This window comes from Bos grunniens, chromosome 3 (genome assembly GCF_055505025.1).
Source record: "Bos grunniens cultivar Pamir isolate PY7600 chromosome 3, Bosgru_T2T1.0, whole genome shotgun sequence".
Taxonomy (NCBI): Eukaryota; Metazoa; Chordata; class Mammalia; order Artiodactyla; family Bovidae; genus Bos; species Bos grunniens.
The window spans coordinates 17684721-17707112 of record NC_141167.1 but is presented as its reverse complement, the minus strand read 5'-3'; the positions used below and the strand labels follow the sequence as shown (position 1 = coordinate 17707112).

Below are 22392 nucleotides of genomic sequence, written 5' to 3'. Positions count from 1 at the left end.
AGACCAAGGAGTTTGGAATTTATCCTCGGGGGGGTCATGGATGGTTTTCACATGCTCTCATTTGTATTACGGAAAGATGACAGGTATCAACGTGAAGCTAGACTGGAAAGTAGACGCTAAAGGCTACATAGCTTCTCAATTGCAGTGGTCCGGGTGGAGAGTGCACACACCTCTTGGACTGAATCCAGTGTCCCTCCTCAGTGCTTTCACAGCACTCGTCATGTCCCCTATCCTCACATTTATGACAGATTTAAATCATTTGTTTAGTGGCCTGTGCCCCTCACTGAGCTGTATGCTCCCTGAGCGCAGGGGCGGCATCTCCGTCTCCACTGTTGTTTCTTTATTGCATACAGAATACAATTCAGAATTTGTAGCAGAAACTACAAAGCCCTGGCTGCCTCTCTACTTTCATTTCCCGCCACACTCACCCTTCTTTTCCTGGATGCAGTTACAGAGGCTTTCTTTCAGTTCCAATTTGCCAACTCCTTTCCTCCCTCAGTTTCTTTGCCCAGCCTGTTGCCTCTGTTGGGAATTTTTCTCTACAGTCACAGCTCTTCCTAACTCTCTTTCATCTTTCTCTTCTCAGAAATGTTATTTCTTCAAAGAGGTATTTCTGCTAAACCCAAACTAAATTCTATCTCATTTTCTCTCTCACATTTTTCCTTCACTTTTTCAATACTTTTATATTTTTGTCTCACTTGTTTAATGTCTTTGTTTTTGTTTTTGCTGTGTGGTTTATGGGATCTTAGTTCCCCAACCAGACTTTGAACCCTTGTACCCTGTACTGGAAGCATGGAGACTTAACCACTGGACCTCCAGGGAAGTCCTGAGTAAACACTTCTAAGTGCAGGACTGGCATTCTGGAGAGAGGGAAGACTCCTTTGCCTGATACAAGCATCCACCTCTTCTGTTGTCCTCTTCATCCCTCAAGCCCAGAAGTAATTCCTCCTTCCTCTCAACTCACTTTGTAGTTACTTTGTAATCTTTCAGATGACTCTTATTTCCCTGACTCATTTTAGTTGTTGGCAAGCCTGTTAGCTCAATTTTATCATGCTCCATTAATACAGGATGCCGTGCCATTAATGCAGAAGTGTTATGTTTAATATGTAGATGGACTCTCATATGTTATCTTTGATCTGTTTCAGACCCATCTGTGTATACCCTATGGTCTCCAGCAAAATATCTTGAAATGGTTGAAACTAAATATTTGATGAATCCATGAATAAATTATTATTTCCTATGCCCTTATCCTCCATTATTTTCTTTCACTGCTTTCACTCCCTTTAATTATTTTTGAGGTCTTCTCCTCTCCCCCTAACTTTTCTCCAGATATCTATATCCTTGTGTCCTAGAGAGGTCATGATTTTCCAGAAAATAAAACTGTGATAGTCGTTCTCTATCTCAAAAATGAGGGCCTTTAATTCTCCCTTATAGGGTTTTTACGATTGAATGTAAAGCATCTAGCGCCATGCCTGAGATCAAGTTGGCACTCAATAGATATTGTTTTTCCTTACTCCAAATTTAAAGATCAGGAAGGGAAGTCAACTTGAATTTGTGGAAGTTAATTTTTTTGCAAAAGAATTTTTTGATTGCAGATGTAATTCATGCTCAGTGCAGAAAACTTGAAATTACTGAATACAATATATAATACAATACAAAATATAAACATGAAAAATAATTCATAACCTCACAATCCAGATAATTAATAGCTTCACATTTTAGTGAATTTTCTTATGTTCTTTTCCTATAAATTCATTTATTTATTACATTCTGTGTAATCTTGTGCATATCATTCTGTGTGGGACTGTGAGAATGTTCCCAGGAAATAGGCGTTTTTAAGAGAAGGCAATTTTATAAAGTACACAGCAACATTACAGGTAAAAGAGGCTTTAGCAGTATAGGTTAGTAAGTTGTAGCGTTGAGATAAGAGTAATTTGCAATAATTTTTCCTTTCATTTAACAAATGGGGCACAAATAAAAATGCTCTCACTGTGTAGGAAGAGATAACAGTCAAGTGGTATTCAATAGTAGGATCTGTGGTGAACTGGAGAATTCAGGCCCTGCTTAACAGTCTTCCACTTCAGTTTAAAAAACATGGGAATGGCCAAACAAAACACGTCTAACCCACAAGCTATTTGCTTGTGATCCCTGATTTGAATGCATACTTTTCCAATCCTTCTTTATGCATGGCCCTGTGACAACTGTTAGGGATGATACAGATGAATAAGCAGAAAGCTCATAAATATATAAAATATGCTCCCTTTCTTTAGAAAGGCAAGATATGCAAATGTGCTTAGTGGAACAAAAGTTCAGGCAGTTAAGTCAGTTAATATTTCCATTGCTCACACAATTACTCACTAAGCCCCTATTTAATAAAAACCCTGTGGAACTCACCTATTTCTTTATTCTGACTGTTACGTGCTTTTATTCATTTGTTTACAGTGATTCTCTATCAAAAAACCCTTTAAAATGCTTTTTGTCACTTGTGTGAGAGCCGTCACAGTTTATAAAGCAAATACTTTATTCACTTCTTTGTCCCAGAAGAAAGGAAAGCAAGAGAGTGTTTGAGCGCAGCAATTATTGTCTGTGACTGCTTTTATGCAACAATGAGTTGAGTAGTTGCAACAGAGACCACATGGCTCTCAAAGCCCAAAATTGACTATCTGGCCCCAAGAAAAGCTTTGCTAATCCCTGTCCTCAGTTATTGTTACCTATTTTGGAGTATGTGTAAATGGAATCAAACAGCCAACTTTCTCACCTTTAAATAAAAGTATGTAATAGGCAATAGAAGTGAAAAACTCCCCTTTCAATAATGAATAGAAAAACTAAACAAAACATCAGCAAAGAAATATGACTTGGACAACAATATAAACCAGCTAGACCTAACAGACATTTACAGAATACAGAATATGTATTCTTCTCAAATGCATGTGGAACATTCTCCAGGGTAGACCAAATACATACAAGAATCTCAGTAAATTTAGAAGGATTGAAAATATGCAAAATATGTTCTTCAACCACAATGGAATGAAATTAGTCAGTAACAGAAGGAAATTTGAGAAATATTTGAATACGTAGAAATAATACACTCAAACAACCAGTGGGTCAAAGAAGAAACCACATGAGAAATTAAAAAAGGCTTTGAAATGAAATGAGAACAAAAACACAACATGCTAAAACTGAAGGGATACAGTAAAAGCAGTACCTAGAAGGAAATTCATAGCTGTAAACAAATACTCTAAAAAAGAAGGAAGATCGCAAATCAATAACCTAGTCTTACATTTTAAGAACTAAGAGAAAGAAGAGCAAAATCAACCCAAAACTAGCAGAAGGAGGGAAATAGTGCAGATTACAGCAAAGATAAATGAAATAGAAAGTAGTGAAGTGAAATCGCTCAGTTGTGTCCAACTCTTTGCACTGTAGCCTGCCAGCCTCCTCCATCCATGGGATTTTCCAGGCAAGAATACTAGAGTGGGTTGCTATTTCCTTTTCCAGGGGATCTTCCCAACCCAGGGTTCGAACCTGGGTCTCCCACACTGTAGGCTGACTCTTTACCATCTGAGCGAAATAGAAAATAGGAAACAATAAACAGAATTAACAAAACCACAAGTTGTTTAAAATGGTTGAAATTGACAAAACTTTAGCTAGACTGACCAAGAAAAGAAGAATCAAATTACTAAAATTGGAAAATTAAAGTGGAGACGTTGCTACGAACTTTGCAGAAATAAAAGGAGTTATAAGAGAATACTACATACAATTGTATGCCAACAAATTTGAAAACCTAGATGAAATATATTCCTAATAAGACACAAACTATTGAAACTGACTCAAGAAGAAATAGAATACTGAGTAGATCTATAATTAAAGAAATTTAGCTAAGTAATTAAAAAGAAAAGCTTTTCACAAAGTAAGCCCAGAACAATTTCACTGGTGAATTCTATCAAATATTTAAAGAAGTGTTAACAATTCTTCACAAACCCTTCTGAAAAAATTAGAAGAGGAGGGAATAGTTTCCAACTAGTTCTATGAGGCCAGTGTTATCCTAACACCAAAACCAGAGAAAAACATAAAAACCACAGACCAATACCGCTTATGATACAAATACAGAAATCCTTTCCAAAATACTAGCAGACCAAATCCAGCAGAATATAAAAAGAATTATATCTCATGACCAAGCAGAATTTCTCCTGAGAATTCAAAGTTTGTTCAACATAAAAGTATCAATCAATATACATCATCATCTTAATCGAATAAAGGACAAAAATCACACAATCATCTCAATAGATACAGAAAAAACATTTGGCAAAATCCAACTCCCTTTATGATAAAAACACTTAACAAAATTCCTGGGTTGGGAAGATCTGCTGGAGACGGGATAGGCTACCCACTGCAGTATTCTTGGGCTTCCCATGCGGCTCAGCTGGTAAAGAATTTGCCTGCAATGTGGGAGACCTGGGTTTAATCCCTGGTTTGGGAAGATCCCCTGGAGAGGGGAAAGGCTATCCACTCTGGTATTATGGCCTGGAGAATTCCATGTACTATATCCATGGGGTCGCAAAGAGTTGGACATGAGTGAGTGACTTTCACTAAAAAAATGGGAATAGAAATGAACTTTTGTAACTGGGTAAAGAGTATCCATAAAAGAACCGTAGTGAAACACAACAGTAACATCATACTTAATAGTCAAAGACAGTAAGTGTTCCCTCTAAAATCAGAAATGAGGCAAGATGTCACTTTCATTACTTCTTTCCCACATTGAACTAGAGGTTCTAGCTGGGGCAATTGGGGAAGACAATGAAATAAAAAGTATCCAGCTTGGAAACAAAGGAGTAAAAGTATGATCTTTATATAGAGAAACCCCTCACACAAAAAAGCAAGATTATAGGATATAAAATCAGTGTGCAAAAATCAGCTATATTTCTGTACACTAGCAAGGCACAATCTGAAAATGAAATTAAGACAATGGTTCCACTTACAATAGCACTTTAAATAAAGGAATAAATTTATTATTTTTTTTAATTTAATTTTATTTGTAAACTTTACAATAATGTATTAGTTTTGCCAAATATTGAAATGAATCCGCCACAGGTATACCTGTGTTCCCCATCCTGAACTCTCCTCCCTCCTCCCTCCCCATACCCTCCCTCTGGGTCGTCCCAGTGCACCAGCCCCAAGCATCCAGTATCGTGCATCGAACCTGGACTGGCGACTCGTTTCATACATGACATTATACATGTTTCACTGCTATTCTCCCAAATCTCCCCACCCTCTCCCTCTCCCACAGAGTCCATAAGACTGGTCTATACATCAGTGTCTCTTTTGCTGTCTCGTACACAGGGTTATTGTTACCATCTTTCTAAATTCCATATGTATGCGTTAGTATACTGTATTGGTGTTTTTCTTTCTGGCTTACTTCACTCTGTATAATAGGTTCCAGTTTCATCCATCTCATTAGAACTGATTCAAATGTATTCTTTTTAATGGCTGAGTAATACTCCATTGTGTATATGTACCACTGCTTTCTTATCCATTCATCTGCTGATGGACATCTAGGTTGCTTCCATGTCCTGGCTATTATAAACAGTGCTGCGATGAACATTGGGGTACATGTGTCTCTTTCCCTTCTGGTTTCCTCAGTGTGTATGCCCAGCAGTGGGATTGCTGGATCATAAGGCAGTTCTATTTCCAGTTTTTTAAGGAATCTCCACACTGTTCTCCATAGTGGCTGTACTAGTTTGCATTCCCACCAACAGTGTAAGAGGGTTCCCTTTTCTCCACACCCTCTCCAGCATTTATTGCTTGTAGACTTATGGATCGCAGCCATTCTGACTGGCGTGAAATGGTACCTCATAGTGGTTTTGATTTGCATTTCTCTGATAATGAGTGATGTTGAGCATCTTTTCATGTGTTTGTTAGCCCTCTGTATGTCTTCTTTGGAGAAATGTCTATTTAGTTCTTTGGCCCATTTTTTGATTGGGTCATTTATTTTTCTGGAGTTGAGCTATAGGAGTTGCTTGTATATTTTTGAGATTAGTTGTTTGTCCATTGCTTCATTTGCTATTATTTTCTCCCATTCTGAAGGCTGCCTAAATAAAGGAATAAATTTAATCATAGAAGTAAAACACATACACTGGAAAAAAACCAAAATATTGTTGAATAAAACTAAGCAAAACCTAAATAAATGGAAATATATTTCATATTCATAGACAGGAAGACTTAATATGAAATAGTTTCCCAGGTGACTCAGTCGATAAAGAATCCACCTGCAATGCAGGAGACCCAGCTTCCATCCCTGGATGGGGATTATCCCCTGGAGAAGGACCTGGCAACCCTCTCCAGCGTTCTTGCCTGGGAAATCCCATGGACAAAGGAGCCTGGTGAGCTACAGTCTATGGCATTGCAAGATCAGACACAGCTTAGCGACTAAACCACCACCACCACCACCACCACCACAGATTCAACGCAATCCCTGTAAAATTTCTAACCATCATTTTTGCATTAAAGGACACTCTGATCCTAAAATGTATATGAAAACGAAAGGGACATAAAATAGCTAAAACAATCTCAATAAAGAGCAAAGTTGGAAAACTCATACTTCTCAATTTCAATATTTACTGCAAAGCTACACATATAGATTGATGGAATATAATTGAGAATCCAGAAATAAGCACATACATCTATGCATGTTAAGTCACTTCAGTCATGTCCAACTCTTTGTGACCGTATGGATTGTAGCCCACCAGGCTCCTCTGTCCACAGAATTATCCAGGCAATAATACTGGAGTGGCTTGCCATTCCCTCCTGCAGGGGATCTTCCCAACCCTAGGAAAGAACCTGGGTCTCGTATGTCTCCTAAATTGGGAGGCAGATTCTTTACCACTAGTGCCACCTGGGAAGCCCACATACATCTATGGTTGATAGATTTTCTTTTCTTTTTTTTTCAGTTTTTTTTAATCGAAATGCAGTTGATATACAATAATACCTATGTTCCAGGTGTATAATATAGTGTTTCACAATTGTTAAAGGTTATACTCCATTTATAGTTCTATAAAATATTGGCTATATTCCCTGTGCTGTACAATATATCCTTGCACCATATTTTATACATAATAGTTTGTTCATCTTAACTACATACTCCTATATTGTTCCCCCTCCCCTCTCCCTAACGGTAACCACTAGTTTGTTCTCTATATCTGTGACACTGCTTCTTTTTTGTTATATTCACTAGTTTTGTATGTTTTAGATTCCACATATAATTGACATCTTATAGTATTTGTCTTTTTCTGACTTATTTCACTTAGCATAATACCTTCCAAATCCATCCATATTGCTACAATTGGCAAAATATCATTCTTTTTAACTAAGTAGTATTCCAGTGTGTGTGTGTGTGTGTGTGTGTGTGTGTGTGTGTCTGTGTCTGTGTCTGTGTGTGTGTATACCTGCCAGGCTCCTGTCCATGGGATTCTCCAGGCAGGAATACTGGAGTGGGTTACCATGACCTCCTCCAGGGGCTCTTCTCAACCCAAGGATCAAACCCATGTCTCTTTATGTATCCTGCATTGATTAGCAAGTGGGTTCTTTACCACTATCACCGCCTGGGAAGTGTGTGTGTGTGTGTGTGTATGCGTGTATCTTTTCAAATGAATGTTTCTGGGTATATACCCAGCAGTGGAATTGCTGGGTAATATAGTAACTCTACTTTTTAGTTTTTTGAATTTTCCATACCATTTTCCACAGTGGCTATACCAATTTACATTTATACTAACAGTGTATAAGTTTCCCTTTCTACACATACTTGCCAACATTAGTTATTTGTGTTCTTTTTTGATGATAGCCATTAGAACAGGTGTGAGGTGATATCTCACTGCTGTTTTGATTCACATTTAACTAAGGTCTGTCTAGTCAAAGCTATGGTTTTTCCAGTAGTCATGTATGGATGTAAGAGTTGGACTATAAAGAAAGCTGAGAGCTGAAAAATTGATGCTTTTGAACTGTGATGTTGGAGAAGACTCTTGAGAGTCCTTTGGCTTGCAAGGAGATCCAACCAGTCCATCCTAAAGGAAATCAGTCCTGAATATTCATTGGAAGGACTGATGCTGAAGCTAAAACTCTGATACTTTGGCTACCTAATGCGAAGAATTGACTCATTGGAAAAGACCCTGATGCTGGGAAAGATTGAAGGCAGGAGGAGAAGGGGGTGACAGAGGGTAAGGTGGTTGGATGGCATCACCAACTCAATGGACATGATTTTGAGTAAAGTCCAGGAGTTGGTGATGGACAGGGAGGCCTGGTGTGCTACAGTCCATGGGGTTGCAAAGAGTTGGACACGACTGAGCGACTGAACTGAACTGAATGATTAACAATATTGAGTATCTTTTCACCTGCCTATTGGCCATCTGCATGTCCTCTTTAACCATAGCTTTGACTAGACTTAAAGCTCAACATTCAGAAAACTAAGATCATGGCATCTGGTCCCATCACTTCATGGCAAATAGATGGGGAAACAGTGGAAACAGTGTCAGACTTTATTTTTGGGGGCTCCAAAATCACTGCAGATGGTGATTCCAGCCATGAAATTAAAAGACGCTTACTCCTTGGAAGGAAAGTTATGACCAACCTAGATAGCACATTCAAAAGCAGAGACATTACTTTGTCCACAAAGGTCAAGGCTATGGTTTTTCCAGTAGTCATGTATGGCTGTGAGAGTTGGACTGTGAAGAAGGCTGAGCGCCAAAGAATTGATGCTTTTGAACTGTGGTGTTGGAGAAGACTCTTGAGAGTCCCTTGGACTGCAAGGAGATCCAACCAGTCCATTCTAAAGGAGATCAGTTCTGGGTGTTCTTTGGAAGGAATGATGCTAAAGCTGAAACTCCAGTACTTTGGCCACCTCATGCGAAGAGTTGACTCATTGGAAAAGACTCTGATGCTGGGAGGGATTGGGGGCAGGAGGAGAAGGGGACGACAGAGGATGAGATGGCTGGATGACATCACCAACTCGATGGACATGAGTTTGAGTGAACTCTGGGAGTTGGTGATGGACAGGGAGGCCTGGCGTGCTGCAATTCATGGGGTTGCAAAGAGTCGGACACGACTGAGCAAATGAACTGAACTGAACTGATGTCCTCTTTGGAAATATATTTACTCAGTTCTTCTGCCTATTTTTAAACTGGGTTATTTTTTGATGTTAAATTGTTTGAGTTATTTATATATGATGGATATTAACCCCTTATTGGGCTTCCCTGGTGGCTCAGATGGTAAAGTGTCTGCACGCAATGCAGGAGACCTGGGTTCGATCCCTGGGTTGGGATCCCCTATTGGTCACATAATTTGCAAATATTTTCTTCTCTTCATTAGGTTGTATTTTAATTTTGTCAATGGTTTCCTTTACTATGCAAAAGCTTGTAAGTATCATTAGGTCTCATTTGTTTATTTTTGCTTATATTTCCTTTGCTTTAGGAAACAGATCCAAAGAAAAATATTGCTACAATTTATGTTAGAGAGTATTCTGCCTGTTTTCCTCTAGGAGCTTTTTGGTTTCTGATCTTACATCCATTTTGAGTCTATTTTGTATATGGTGGTGTTGGTGGTGTTCAGTTGCTCAGTCATGTCTGACTCTGACCCCACGGACTGTGGCATGCCAGGTTTCCCTGCCCTTCACTATCTCCTGGAGTTTGCTCAAACTCAAGGCTATTGAGTTGGTGATGCCATCGAATCATCTCATCCTCTGTCACCCTCTTCTCCTGCCCTCAGTCTTTCCCAGCATCAGGGTCATTTCTAATGAGTCAACTCTTTGCATCAGGTGCCCAAAGTATTGGAGCTTCAGCTTCAGCATCAGTCCTTCCAATGAATATTCAGGGTTGATTTTCTTTAGGATTGACTGGTTTGATCTCCTTGCAGCCCAAGGGACTCTCAGGAGTCTTCTCCAACACCATAGTTCAACGACATCAGTTCTTCAGTGCTTAGCTTTCTTTATGGTTCTCATACAACTCTCTCACATCTGTACATGTGACTACTGGAAAAACCATAGCTTTGATGATGTAAGACCTTTGTCAGCAAAGTGATGACAAACACTGTCTATTTTTAACATGCTGTCTACGTTTGTCATAGCTTTTCTTCCAAGGAGCAAGCGTCTTAATTTCATGGATTTCATAGCTGCAGTCACCTGCAGAGTTAGGGGCCAGAAAAGCAAACAGTTACAGATTAGCAACAATTGCCATAAAAACTAGGAATGTTCAGGCCTGCTCACTGTTCTCTTTTTCTTCTTCATTCTCAGGAAAGTGAAAGAAAAACTCATTCCTCTTTTTCCTTTTCACTGCAACAGGAGTCGTTCATAGAGGAAATTGTGTAAGGAATGGGAGGGAATTTCCTAGTGGTCCAGTGGTTTGTTACTTTCCCTGTCCCTTCCCTGGGCTCTGGTGCTCCAGTGGCGCTTTCCTTGGTTGGGGAATTTAGATCCTGCAGGCTGCATGGTGTGGCCATTTAAAAAAATAAAAGGAATGGGAGTGGACTCTGTCAAAGTGCTGTCCAATAGAATGTTTCTGTAGTGATGCAAACGTTCTATATTTGTGCTGTCCAATTAAGTGTTTAAAAAATATTAAATATGCACATAAAACAGTCAGAAAAGCCATAAACTAAACTGCCACAATGCTTTTCTCTGGAGAGCTAAAACATACTGGCTTTGGAATACGGGCCTAGAGTAGCTACTTACTCTCCATACCCATGCTTCCTTACCTTTAAAAAAATAATGTTTTTGTTTGTTTGTTTGTTTGTTTGCAAAAAGTTGAACAGTTACTTGTGAGACCACCTGTTGCGCCGCTAGGATTGGAGGAGATTCACAGTGTGTTCCATGCGAATGCCCGCCCCCTGCCCCCCGCCCAGCCCCAGCACAGAAGACGCAAATGGTGCTCTTCCCAGCCACGCCCCAGCTGTAAGGAAAGTGTCTCCGAGAGCCTCATGAGAGGCTCGCGCCTTTCCCTAAGAAAAGTTCCTTACATTCATCAGCTTCAGCGTTCAGATATTTTGAAAATGACCTTAGACCATTACAGTGTTAACGTTGTCTTTGTTGTTACTAATGAAGAACAAAAGCAGAATAGGCAGAGACAGCATCACCACTTAACAGCCTGCAGAAATATCCTCCCCCCACTCCTCCCACACACCCCTGGTCTTTACACCACCCAGTCACCATGTGAAGGAAGAGCAAGTTTTGTCAGAAATGGCTTTAGGCTCCCTGCCTGGTCTGTGTTGAGCTTACTCTTCTAGTCCCTAGGGCCTGGCCAGCAGTAGGGTCAGGAGAATCTGCGGTCAAGCCCAAGGTAGAGATAACGAAGTCGTGTTTCCTTTGTCAGTGGTGTGGTTCATCAAAGAGCTGATTGGGGCAGCATCCACGAGAAGATATGTCAGCTCCTGATTCCCCTGCGCACCTCCATGCCCTTCTACAACTCGGAGGAAGAACGGCAGCATGGCCTGCAGCAGCTGCAGCAGCGGCAGGTAGGGCCTGTGGGACGCTGCAGGTTTAAGTCAGGGGTGCAGCACAGCGGCCCCAGTGAAAGGAGGGACTGTGCAAGGCCACTGAACTGCAACCTCTGAAGGCAGAGGTGTGGTTTTATGTCTTTATGCCCTCAGTTCCGTTCAGTCAGTTCTCTGCAAATTTGCTGAATCACTGCAGTATTAGTTTCCTAGAGCTGCTGCCATAACCAAGTACCACAGATGGGGGCCTTGAACAACAGAAATTTATTTTCTCACAGTTCTGGAGGCTGGAAGTCCAAGACCAACGGTAGGTTGTCAGCAGGGTTGATTTCTTCTGAGGCCTCTCCCCTTGGCTTGCAGACGGCTGCCTTCTTGCTGTGTCCTCCTGTGGTCTTTCCTCTGTGTGCACACATCCCTGGGGTCCAAATTTCCTCCCCTAATAAAGCCACCACTAGATTGGATTAGGTGATACCCCATTACCTCATTTTAATTTGATTGCCTCTTTAAAAAGCCCTATCTCCAAATGCAGGCCCATTCATAAGGCTTCATCATATGAATTTTGGGGACTTCTCTGGTGGTCCAGTTGTTAAGACTTTGCCTCTCAGTACAGGAGGTACATGTTCCATCCCTGGTCAGGGAACTAAGTTCCTGCATGCCTCATGGCCAAAAAACCAAAATGTAAAACAGAAGCAATATTGTAACAAATTCAATAAAGGCTATAAAAATGGTCCACATCAACAACAAAAAAAATCTTTATAAATCTTATGAATTTTGGGGTTACAAAATTCAGCCATAGCTCCCTAACATGCTAAGTATGTGATAAGAGCCTAGGCACATAGTAGAAGGTCAAGAAATGATGTATGAATATACTAGTTAATAAATAAAGGAGATTGAGAAAATTATTATTATGGCATTGATAGCATCTCAGTTATTCTGAAAAAATAATGCTTTATAAGCCATAAATCTCAAAAGATTCATTGATTTTAGTATAGTGACACCTTGAGAGCGGCTTTAGAATGATGAAGAGTCAAAGTTATTTCTAATATTAGCTAAGCAGGATAATTACAGAAGGAAAAATATGTTTGTCTCAAAATTAACTCAGAAAGGCAGAAAGTTTTAAACTGTCCCGAAACATTACAGTTTTGCTAAACTAAAATTTTATTAAGAACATAATAATATTCATTTAATAATTTTATAATGAGCACTCATTTATGCCAATTACTGACCTATGATGAAAAGATCCTTGTCCCTGGACCTTGGATCGTCACAGGAACTCACAGTCCAGAGTTTTCCTTTCTAATCACCTATTTTGGGTCTCATGTCCACCTCAATGTGGTCAGGCTCACTATGGGCTCTTGACCAGGTTGTTAGGTGTTGCCCTTATCTCCAGGGATACCTATAGCCACCATTACCTTTTACCCTTAGATGTCTCAGATAGCCTCATTTTTTCTTCCACAGAAGCATTTGATTGAACTCTGTTACACTGTTGCCCAGAAATATATCTTTGAAGGAAAACATGAAGATGCTGTCCCGGCAGCTTTGCACTCTCTTCGCTTTCGCATGAATGTGCACGGCCTGAGTTCAGTTGAGCTAGTGCCTGCTTACTTGCTGTTGGCTGAAGCCAGTCTTGGTAAGTGATGCTGACTAGAGACCCCCTGGAACCAGTAAGAAGTGCTATATTGAGTCATGATGGTGGTGGTTTAGTAAATAAGTCCTGCCCAACTCTTGCGACCCCATGAACTGAAGCCCACCTGTGGGCTACAGAGACTACAGAACTGTAGTCTCCTCTGTCCATGGGATTTTCCAGGCAAGAATACTGGAGTGGGTTGCCATTTCCTTTTCCAGAGAATCTTCCCAACCCAGAGATCAAATCCACATCTTCTGCATTGCAGGCAATCTCCTGCATTGTAGGCGGATTCTTTACTGCTGAGCCACCAGGTAAGTCCATATTGGGTCATATTAATGGCCAAAATGTCCAGCTCTGGCAATGGCACCAAGACACATTTTGTGGAAGAACGGGATTGCTGTAAAGTTTGGCACAAGGTGGGGAAGGAGATGTCATGGACTTTTGGTTATAACTGACTCATATCCATGCTAGCTGGCCTTAGCAAAAGGAGGAAATTTATTAGGACACTAAGTGTCCTAAAGGAAGGGAGGCTTTGTGAGATACTAAACTCTGAATGCTATAAGAAGCCAAGGTTAGTGTTGTTTCTCTCTCTTGGGTCTTGTCTCTGTTTCTCTCTGCATTCTGCTTTATTTTCCATCTCTACAGACAAGCTTTTTCTACCCTCTGCTTACACAGAAGACAGCTACCTCAAAATATCATATGTAGCTGAATTTACATTGAATTTACACATCCTCCAGGTTCAAGGTGGGTAATAGAAACTAATTAGCATCTAATTTCCAATGTTAAATTCCTGAAAAAAAGAATCGTGTTGACTCAGCTCGAGTGTGGTATCCATCTGTATCTACCTTTGTGTTGGAGTCACACAGTTCAGACAAAATTAGGAACCTGCTCCTACTGACGGGAGAGGCAATTCTGAGAGCAGCGAGCACAGACTTAGCAGACAGCACACAGGGCGGTTACTACAAGAGGGGAATTAGCGTTTTCAAGGGGGATGAACATTTTTGAGCATCTACAGCATTTTAGGTACTGTTTGGTTGTTCAGTCGCTAAGTCTTGTTTCCGATTCTTTGTGACCTCATGGACTGTGGCATGCCGGGCTCCTCTGTCCTCCACTATCTCCCCAAGTTTGCTCAGCTTCATGTCCACTGAGTTGGTGATGCTATCTAACCATCTCATCCTCTGCTGCCCTCTTCTCCTTTTGCCTTCAATACTGTACTACTGTTTTGTATATCTCAGCAGCCATTATTATTTTTTTTTTTTAAAACTTTTAAAAAAGTAAAACAGTTGGAAATACTATAAAGGACTTTCCCCCTAGGCTATCTGAGAGTAAGCTGCGTACCTGACGCCCTATGCCTTGACTACTTCAGTGTGCATTTCCTACAAAGATGTCTCCTTCATAACCACAGTACAGTCATTATTGACGATTGTCTACTAAGCAGACCCCATTCAGCTTTTTCCAATTGTCTCAATCACATTTTTATAGCAAAAGGACAGAGCCCAGAATCACAGTCTCATTTTGTTGCCTCGGCTCTTTAGTCTCCTTCATTCTGGAATAGTTTCTCAAGCTTTCCTTGATGTTTACCATGTTGACACTTTTAAAGATTAAAGGCCAATTATTTTATAATATGTCCTTCAATTTGAGTTTTTCTGACATTTCTCCATGACTGGACTCAGGTGATATGTCTTTGGCAGGAATATCACAGAAGTGACGCTGTATTCTTCTCATCTCATCCTAGAAGTTGGCACATGTTTTTAGTTTGTTCCATTATTGATGATGTTCAAGTTACTTTATTAAGGTGGTATCTGTCAGGCTTCTCTGTAAAGTTAATCTTTCCTCTCTTTGCAATCGATAAGTTATAGAGAGGTATTTGAAACTATATAAATATCCCATTCCTCAGCAAACTTTCAGTGAATATTTATATCACCATGGACCTTTGTTTTCCTATTTTATTTAATGGGTTACAGTCCATTAGTATCTTTAATTTGATGTTCAAACTGTCCTTGATTTGGCAAGTGGCAGCCCATCACACTGGCTTCTGTGTTTCCTTGACACATCCCCTTTGTTCTCTTTCTTTCTTTCTTGTTTGTTTTTTTGGGAGGTTGTGTGTGTGCGTGTGTGTGGCTGTGAGGCTTGCAGGATCTTAGTTCCCTGACCAGAGATAGAACCTGTGCCCTCAGCAGAGAAAGCATAGAATCCATTAGCACTGAAAAGTCAAAGTGAAAGTGTTAGTTGCTCAGCAGTGTCCGATTCTTTGCAACCCATGGACTGTAGCTCACCCGGCTCCTTTATCATAGGGTTTTTCAGGCAAGAGTATTGGAGTGGGTTGCCATGCCTTTCTCCAGGGGATCTTCCTGACCTAGGAACTGAATCAGGGTCTCCTGCATTGCAGGCAGATTCTTTACCATCTGAGCCATCAGAGAAGTCCCCCATTAGCACTGAACCACTGAACTGCCAGGGAATTCCCTCCCCATTGTTCTTTGATCACTTTTCCTGCTTTCTGGAACCTATCTGCAAGGAGCCCTGATTTCTTTTAGTGGAAAATGGAATTTAGAAGCCACGAATTGTGCACTAGACATACTCATTGCTAGTGAGGTATGGCTATTCCCAGGCTTCTCAGTGGACAGAATTAGGAAATATATGTATGATAATGTGTATATGAATTGATGCTTTTAAACTGTGGTGTTGGAGAGGACTCTTGAGAGTCCCTTGGACTGCAAGGAGATCCAACCAGTCCATCCTAAAGGAGATCAGTCCTGGGTGTTCACTAGAAGGACTGATGCTGGAGCTGAAACTCCAATAATTTGACCACCTCATGCGAAGAGTTGACTCATTAGAAAACACCCTGATGCTGGGAGGGATTGGGGGTAGGAGAAGAAGGGGACGACAGAGGATGAGATGGCTGGATGGCATCACTGACTTGATGCACATGAGTTTGGGTAAACTCCGGGAGCTGGTGATAGACAGGGAGGCCTGGCGTGCTGTGGTTCATGCGGTTGCAAAGAGTCGGACACGACTGAGCGACTGAACTGAACTGAATGTGTATATGTATATACACATTATTTCTAAATTTCTTTATCTCTCTCTCTCTACGTCTGTTTCTATACATGATCTTGGGTCCCTAGGACTACATTTAAATCCACAGGGTTCAATCTCATTTTCTCCCATTTTATATTTGTAGTTCTCCTCTCTGATGGTGAGAATGTTGGCTTCCATTTTCACTGACGTATCTATATGTTTAATCTGTTACCCTGTATGAGTTAACTTCCCATTTCTAATCCTATTCTTTCCCCTTCAGATGCCCTCCTCTCCTTTTGTGGGCTCTGACTCCTTATTCTGGGATGCCTCTTCTGCATGGACCCCCTCCTCACTGGTTTGCACTCTGACTCTTCATCCCAGGCCACTTAGCTGCAAAAATACCCTTTTTACCCTGCTTTGGTCCGACTCCCCATTCTGGCCTGTCCCTCCTCCATAAGTAGTGGAAGACCGCTGGACAAGGAAGTACAGCTTAGGCTCTGTTTATCTCTGACACTGACTAGCTATGGAATGTTGGAGAGGTCACCCTAGCCTAAATCCTATCATCTCTCATCTGAATTACTCCCTGCCAACTGGCCTCTGCAATCTTCCCTGGCCTCCCTCTAATCTGGTCTCTAAACAAAATGTGACCAACTCACTCCAATAAGTAAAGACCAAGTTCCTAAAGCAACCTATGAGCCCATGCTTGGTCCAGCCTTTATGAATTCTCTCACCTCACCTCTCATCTTCTCTCTCCCTTTCAGCTGTGTTGGCCTTCTCTCGTTGGCACTGCGATGCTTCCTTGTTCTGGAAGGTTCTTCTCTAGCTACTCTCCCCACTTCTCCTCCCCTCCCCCTCACCTGACTAACTCCTATTCATCCTTCAGGCTCAGCTTGAGTCACCACTCCCGTCTAGAACCCTTTCCCAAGCTCCTAGACTGAGTCAATTCTCTTTTTTTGTGTATGCAGTTAGAAACATCTTTCTTTTTTCTGGGCACTTACCTTGATAATAATTATACATTTGTTGATGGGGCTTCCGTGGTGGCTCAGCGGTAAAGAATCTGCCTGCCAATGCAGGAGATGCGAGGTTGATCCCTGGGTTGGAAAGATCCCCTGGAGAAGGAAATGGTGGCCCATCCCATTTTTCTTGCCTGGGAAATCCCATGGAGAGAGAAACCTGGTGGGCTACAGTGTATGGGGTTGCAAGAGAGTCTGACACGACTTAGCAATTAAACATGAACAACATTGTTGATGAGCTTATTTAATTCAAGTCCCTCTCCTGTGATCGACTATAAGTTCAGGGAGAACTGGGGCTGTGTATATTCTTACTCTGGAGAAGGCAATGAGTACTCCAGTACTCTTTCTTGTCTGGAAAATCCCATGGACGGAGGAGTCTGGTAGGCTGCAGTCCATGGGGTCGCGAAGACTCGGACACGACTGAGCAACTTCACTTTCACTTTTCACTTTCATGCATTGGAGAAGGAAATGGCAACCCACTCCAGCGTTCTTGCCTGGAGAATCCCAGGGAGGACGGAGCCTGGCGGGCTGCCGTCTATGGGGTCGCACAGAGTTGGACACAACTGAAGCGACTTAGCAGCAGCAGCATATTCTTACTCATCATAGTGTCTTTACATCCAGAACAGTACTTAGTGTAGAGAAGGCACTCAGAAACCCTCTCACAGGACCTGACACCTAAATGGGAACTATGTAAGCATTTGTTAAACCTGAGTCGTCTTCACAGGACTGTTTTGAGGATTAAATGAATTTGTGTGTCATGGACATGAAAGTGCTTTGCAAGCAGGAAAGTGCTGTCTAGATGGAAGGTTTCATTATAACTCCCACCATTACTGATTTATAACCTTGCCAACCTTTTTGAAAGTCTAAATAAATCATGTGCCCCCCACCCCCTACATTCCTCTCTCATCTTAGAGATTCCTCCAGACTGGAGTGGAAAAATTATAGGCATTCGTCTTTTTTTAAGTAAAACTTTGGAATTTTAACCCTCTGGAAAATGACATTTTCAGTAATACTTCAAAGAGGAGCCACTTTATTCATCTTCCCTCACTCGAGTCAGCACTTTGGAACTGGGAGAACCCAGGTTTAAATTTCACCTCCTCACTAGTTGTGGGATCCCAGTCATCGAGCCTTTTCTTACCTTAGGGCTCTCTTACACATTGCCTGGAATGCTTGTTTCTCTCCTCTTACATGGCTGATTCCTTTCAACCTTCAGGCATCTGCTTAAACACCACCTTCTCAGAGATGTCTCCTGTAATCATCCGAAGTAGGTTTCTCCCTGCCTTTTTTGATAACTGTACACTACTGAAGCGACTTAGCAGCAGCAGCAGCAGCTGTTCATTTCCTTCCTAGCGCTTCACTTTTTGTTTCTTTATTGTGTAATGATTTCACTGGACGGTAAACTCCTTAAGGTCAGGACTGCAGCATGCAATGAGCATCTGGCAGACTGGTAGACACTGGACAGATCTGATGAACTTAGATTAACTGAAGGCATGCAGTTTCCTCCTCTGATATTTCTTTTGCAGGGTTGTTTGCAGATGTAATCACAGATGCAGGTGGCCTCGCCTGGTGGAAGGCTAGTGGAAGGCATAGCGTAAGGCAGGCCCTCATTAAATGCTGATTCCTTTTTCTTCCCCTGGGCGCTTCCCAGCCACACCTTTGAATTATCCGTGACTTTTATTCTGGGCTTCTTTACTTTCAGCACCAAGTCCTGCAAAATCTTCCACATAATATATCTCAGATCTCCACAACCCAATGTAAGCCTGCTGACTCCCCCTTGAGACAAGTACCACTGTTCCTTAACTGGCCATCCTTTCTCTCTCTACTGTGTATGCTCTGCAAATTGCCCTGTAGGATAGTCTCCCTTCCTGATGTCTCTGTTACCTCCACTCTATCCCTGCACCTCTCTAGGTAAGCTCTGTATGGAGGAGGGCATGCCTGAGCTCACCCACTCATGGGTCACAGTCTTAATTCCGACCTGCTTGTCACAGCTTGATCTGCTCACCTCATTATATCCTGCTCTCTGAATTTGCAGCCTTGTCCTTTTTTTTTCTTGCACATACCCTTTTTCCTTTGGTACTGATCCTTGTTTAAATGTGGTTCAGCTTGGCCTAGGGGCCTTCCTTTTCCAGCAATATCTCCGTAAATGAGAACTGGACATGAAAAATTTAAATTTTCAATAGATATCAATACCGTCTACCAATTTTTTCCTGAACTTAAACATCTTAGCTAGATTTCCCAGGTGGCTCAGTGAAGAATCTGCCTGCCACTGCAGGAGACACAGGTTCAATCCCTGGGCTGAGAAGATCCCCAGGCGGAGGAAATGGCAAGCCACTCCAGTATTCTTGCCTGGAAAGTCCCATGGACAGGGGAGCCTGGCAAGCTATAGTCCATGGGGTCCCAAAAGTCGGGCATAACTTAATGACTGAGTACATATGTACGCAAACATCTTAGCCAGGAGTCATTTGCTTCTTTAAATTTGAGAAAGCCTCAGTCTAAAGCTCTTAATTTTTAGACAAAATCCAGTTGGAAAATGTGACTTGTCTATTTAATTAACATGAGCCAGGATCCTGGGCCAAGACTTCTCGATTCTAATGTTTTCCAATTTTAGTGTGAGCATCACTCAGGCAAAATTACTTGCTGCTTCTTGTTGACTGCTTCTTCCTCACCTCTCCTCCAGTAATTCAGTGCCGTATGATTACGACTAGAATAAAGCAGTGCTTACATATGAAGTATGCCTGGGAGGAAGTGCCAAGAACAGAAGGTTGACTTTGGAGGGGTCTGGGTCCTCATCTTCCGACCCTTTACTGATACCATTTCTCCTGCAGCTTTCAGCACATGGAATACTTCATTCCATGTGAGGTCTTGCCTCCTGCTCTGCAGATGCCCTCAGAGTAGTTTTCTGTTCGGTTCTCACAATCTCCCTAGGAGGCAAGCAGGAGGTAGGCAGGAAACTGTTATATATCTTTACAGCTAAACAAAAAGGTTTAGGTGTCGAGAATATCTGACTATCAGAAATAAAGGTGACTTTCACTTAACCATGTGACATGGTTAACCACCAAAATCATTCTAGCTCCTAAATGTCTTTTTTTATTTTCTCCATCCTTATTCACTGCCTTAGTTCTGGCTTCAAGTACTTGCTGGAACTATTTCAAAAGTCTTTGGATTGAGTGTTTTACTCTTCCTCTTCCCCTCTGATCTCTCCTCCACACAGTTCCAGAGGATTCTTCTAAATCTAAATCCAGTTCTTTCTCCCTTTCTGAAATTTCTCTAATTTTTATCCCCATGCAGCAAGCTCCTTGGCATGACTTACTAAGCCCTCCATGATCTGTGCCCTGCCTGCATCTTTACTCATTCCCTGCCACTCGATCCCTTATACTCTGTGCTCTGGCTTCACAGAAAAACGTATAATTCTCTAAACACAGCATACTACTTCATATCTCTAGGCTTTGCGTATGTGTTCATTCTGCCTGGGATGCCCTCTTTTCTTTATCTGGAAAACATAATCATCTTCCAAGCCTAGCTTAGACTTTTCTATCTTAGCTTGGTTGGTATAAAAAATACCATAGACTGGATGACTTAAACAAACATTTATTTCTCACGGTTCTAGAGGCTACAAGTTCAAGATCAAGGTGCCAGCAGAGCTGGCATCTGGTAAGAATCCAATTCCTAACTTGCTGACAGCTGCCTTCTCTTGGTGTATCTTCACAAGGCCAAAAGCGAGATCATCTCTCTCATGTCTCTTCTTGTAAGCGCACTAATCCCATTTATGAGGGCTCTACCCTCATAATCGAATTAACTCCCAGAGGCTCAACTTCCAATTACCATCTCACTGGGGATTAGAGCTCCAATATATGAATTTTGAGGAGACACAAACATTCAGTCCAAAGCGCTGACCATGCCTCTCTCCACTCCATTGTCTCCCTCTACCCTACCCATAGAATTAAACACTTCCCTGGTGGCTCAGTGGTAAAGAATCCATCTGCCAATGCAGGGGATGCAAGAGATGTGTGTTTGATCGCTGGGTTGGAAAGATCCTCTGGAGAAGGAAATGGCAACCCACTATGGTATTCTTGCCTGGGAAATTTCATGGACCTAGGAGACTGGTGGGCTATAGTCCATGGGGTCAAAAAAGAGTCAGACACAACTTAGTGACTAAACAATTTTGTTCTACTTGAAAACCTTATAATGTTACTATGATTGCATTTATACTATATTAGGAATATACTACAGATATTATGAATATACTAGTATATATTACAAATATAATAGTGTACTTATTTACACTATGAGCAAAGCTAGTAGTGGTGATGGAATTCCAGCTGAGCTATTTCAAATCCTAAAAAATGATGCTGTTAAAGTGCTGCACTCAATATGTCAGCAAATTTGGAAAACTCAGCAGTGGCTACAGGACTGGAAAAGGTCAGTTTTCATTCTAACCCCAAAGAAAGGCAATGCCAAAGAATGTTCAAACTACCACAAAATTTCACTCATCTCACAACTAGCAAAGTAATGCTCAAAATTCTCCAAGCGAGGCTTCAACAGTGAACAAGAACTTCCAGAAGTTCAAGCTGGATTTAGAAAAGGCAGAGGAACCAGAAATCAAACTGCCAACACCCATTGGATCATAGAAAAACCAAGAGAATTCCAGAAAAACATCTATTTCTGCTTCATTATGCTAAAGCATTTGACTGTGTGGATCAGAAAGAACTGTGCAAAATTCTTAAAAAAGATGGGAATACCAGACCACCTTACCTGCCTCCTAAGAAACTTGTATGCAGGTCAAGAAGCAACAGTTAGAACTGGTCATGGAACAATGGACTGATTCCAAATTGGGAAAATAGTATGTCAAGGCTAGATTATGGCACCCTGCTTATTTAACTTATAAGCAGAGTACATCATGTGAAATGCCAGGCTAGATGAAACACAAGCTAGAATCAAGATTGCTGGGAGAAATAACCTCATATATGCAGATGATACCACCCTTATGGCAGAAAGCGAAGAACTAAAGAGCCTCTTGACAAAGGTGAAAGAAGAGAGTGAAAAAGCTGGCTTAAAACTCAACATTTAAAACACTAAGATCATGGCATCTGGTCCCATCACTTCATGGCAAATACAAAGGGGAACAATGGAAACAGTGACAGACTTTATTTTCCTGGGCTCCAAAATCACTTCAGATGGTGACTGCAGCCATGAAATTAGAAGATGCTTGCTCCTTGGAAGAAAAGCTGTGACCAACCTAGACAGCATATTAAAAAGCAGAGGCATTGCCTT

The 22392-nt window shown here is 41.4% G+C and overlaps 1 protein-coding gene across 3 annotated transcripts in view; it reads left to right on the top strand.

Moving 5' to 3' along the window:
* Positions 1 to 22392, top strand: part of ZMYND12 (zinc finger MYND-type containing 12) — a 35349-nt gene that overhangs the window by 1492 nt on the left and 11465 nt on the right. For all 3 annotated transcript variants that reach the window (XM_086382581.1, XM_086382574.1, XM_086382590.1), the window contains exons 2-3: positions 11346 to 11487; positions 12925 to 13096. In XM_086382581.1, coding sequence (XP_086238707.1) covers positions 11425 to 11487; positions 12925 to 13096 — 235 coding nt within the window. In that variant the 5' untranslated portion in view covers positions 11346 to 11424. The remainder of the gene's footprint in view (positions 1 to 11345; positions 11488 to 12924; positions 13097 to 22392) is intronic.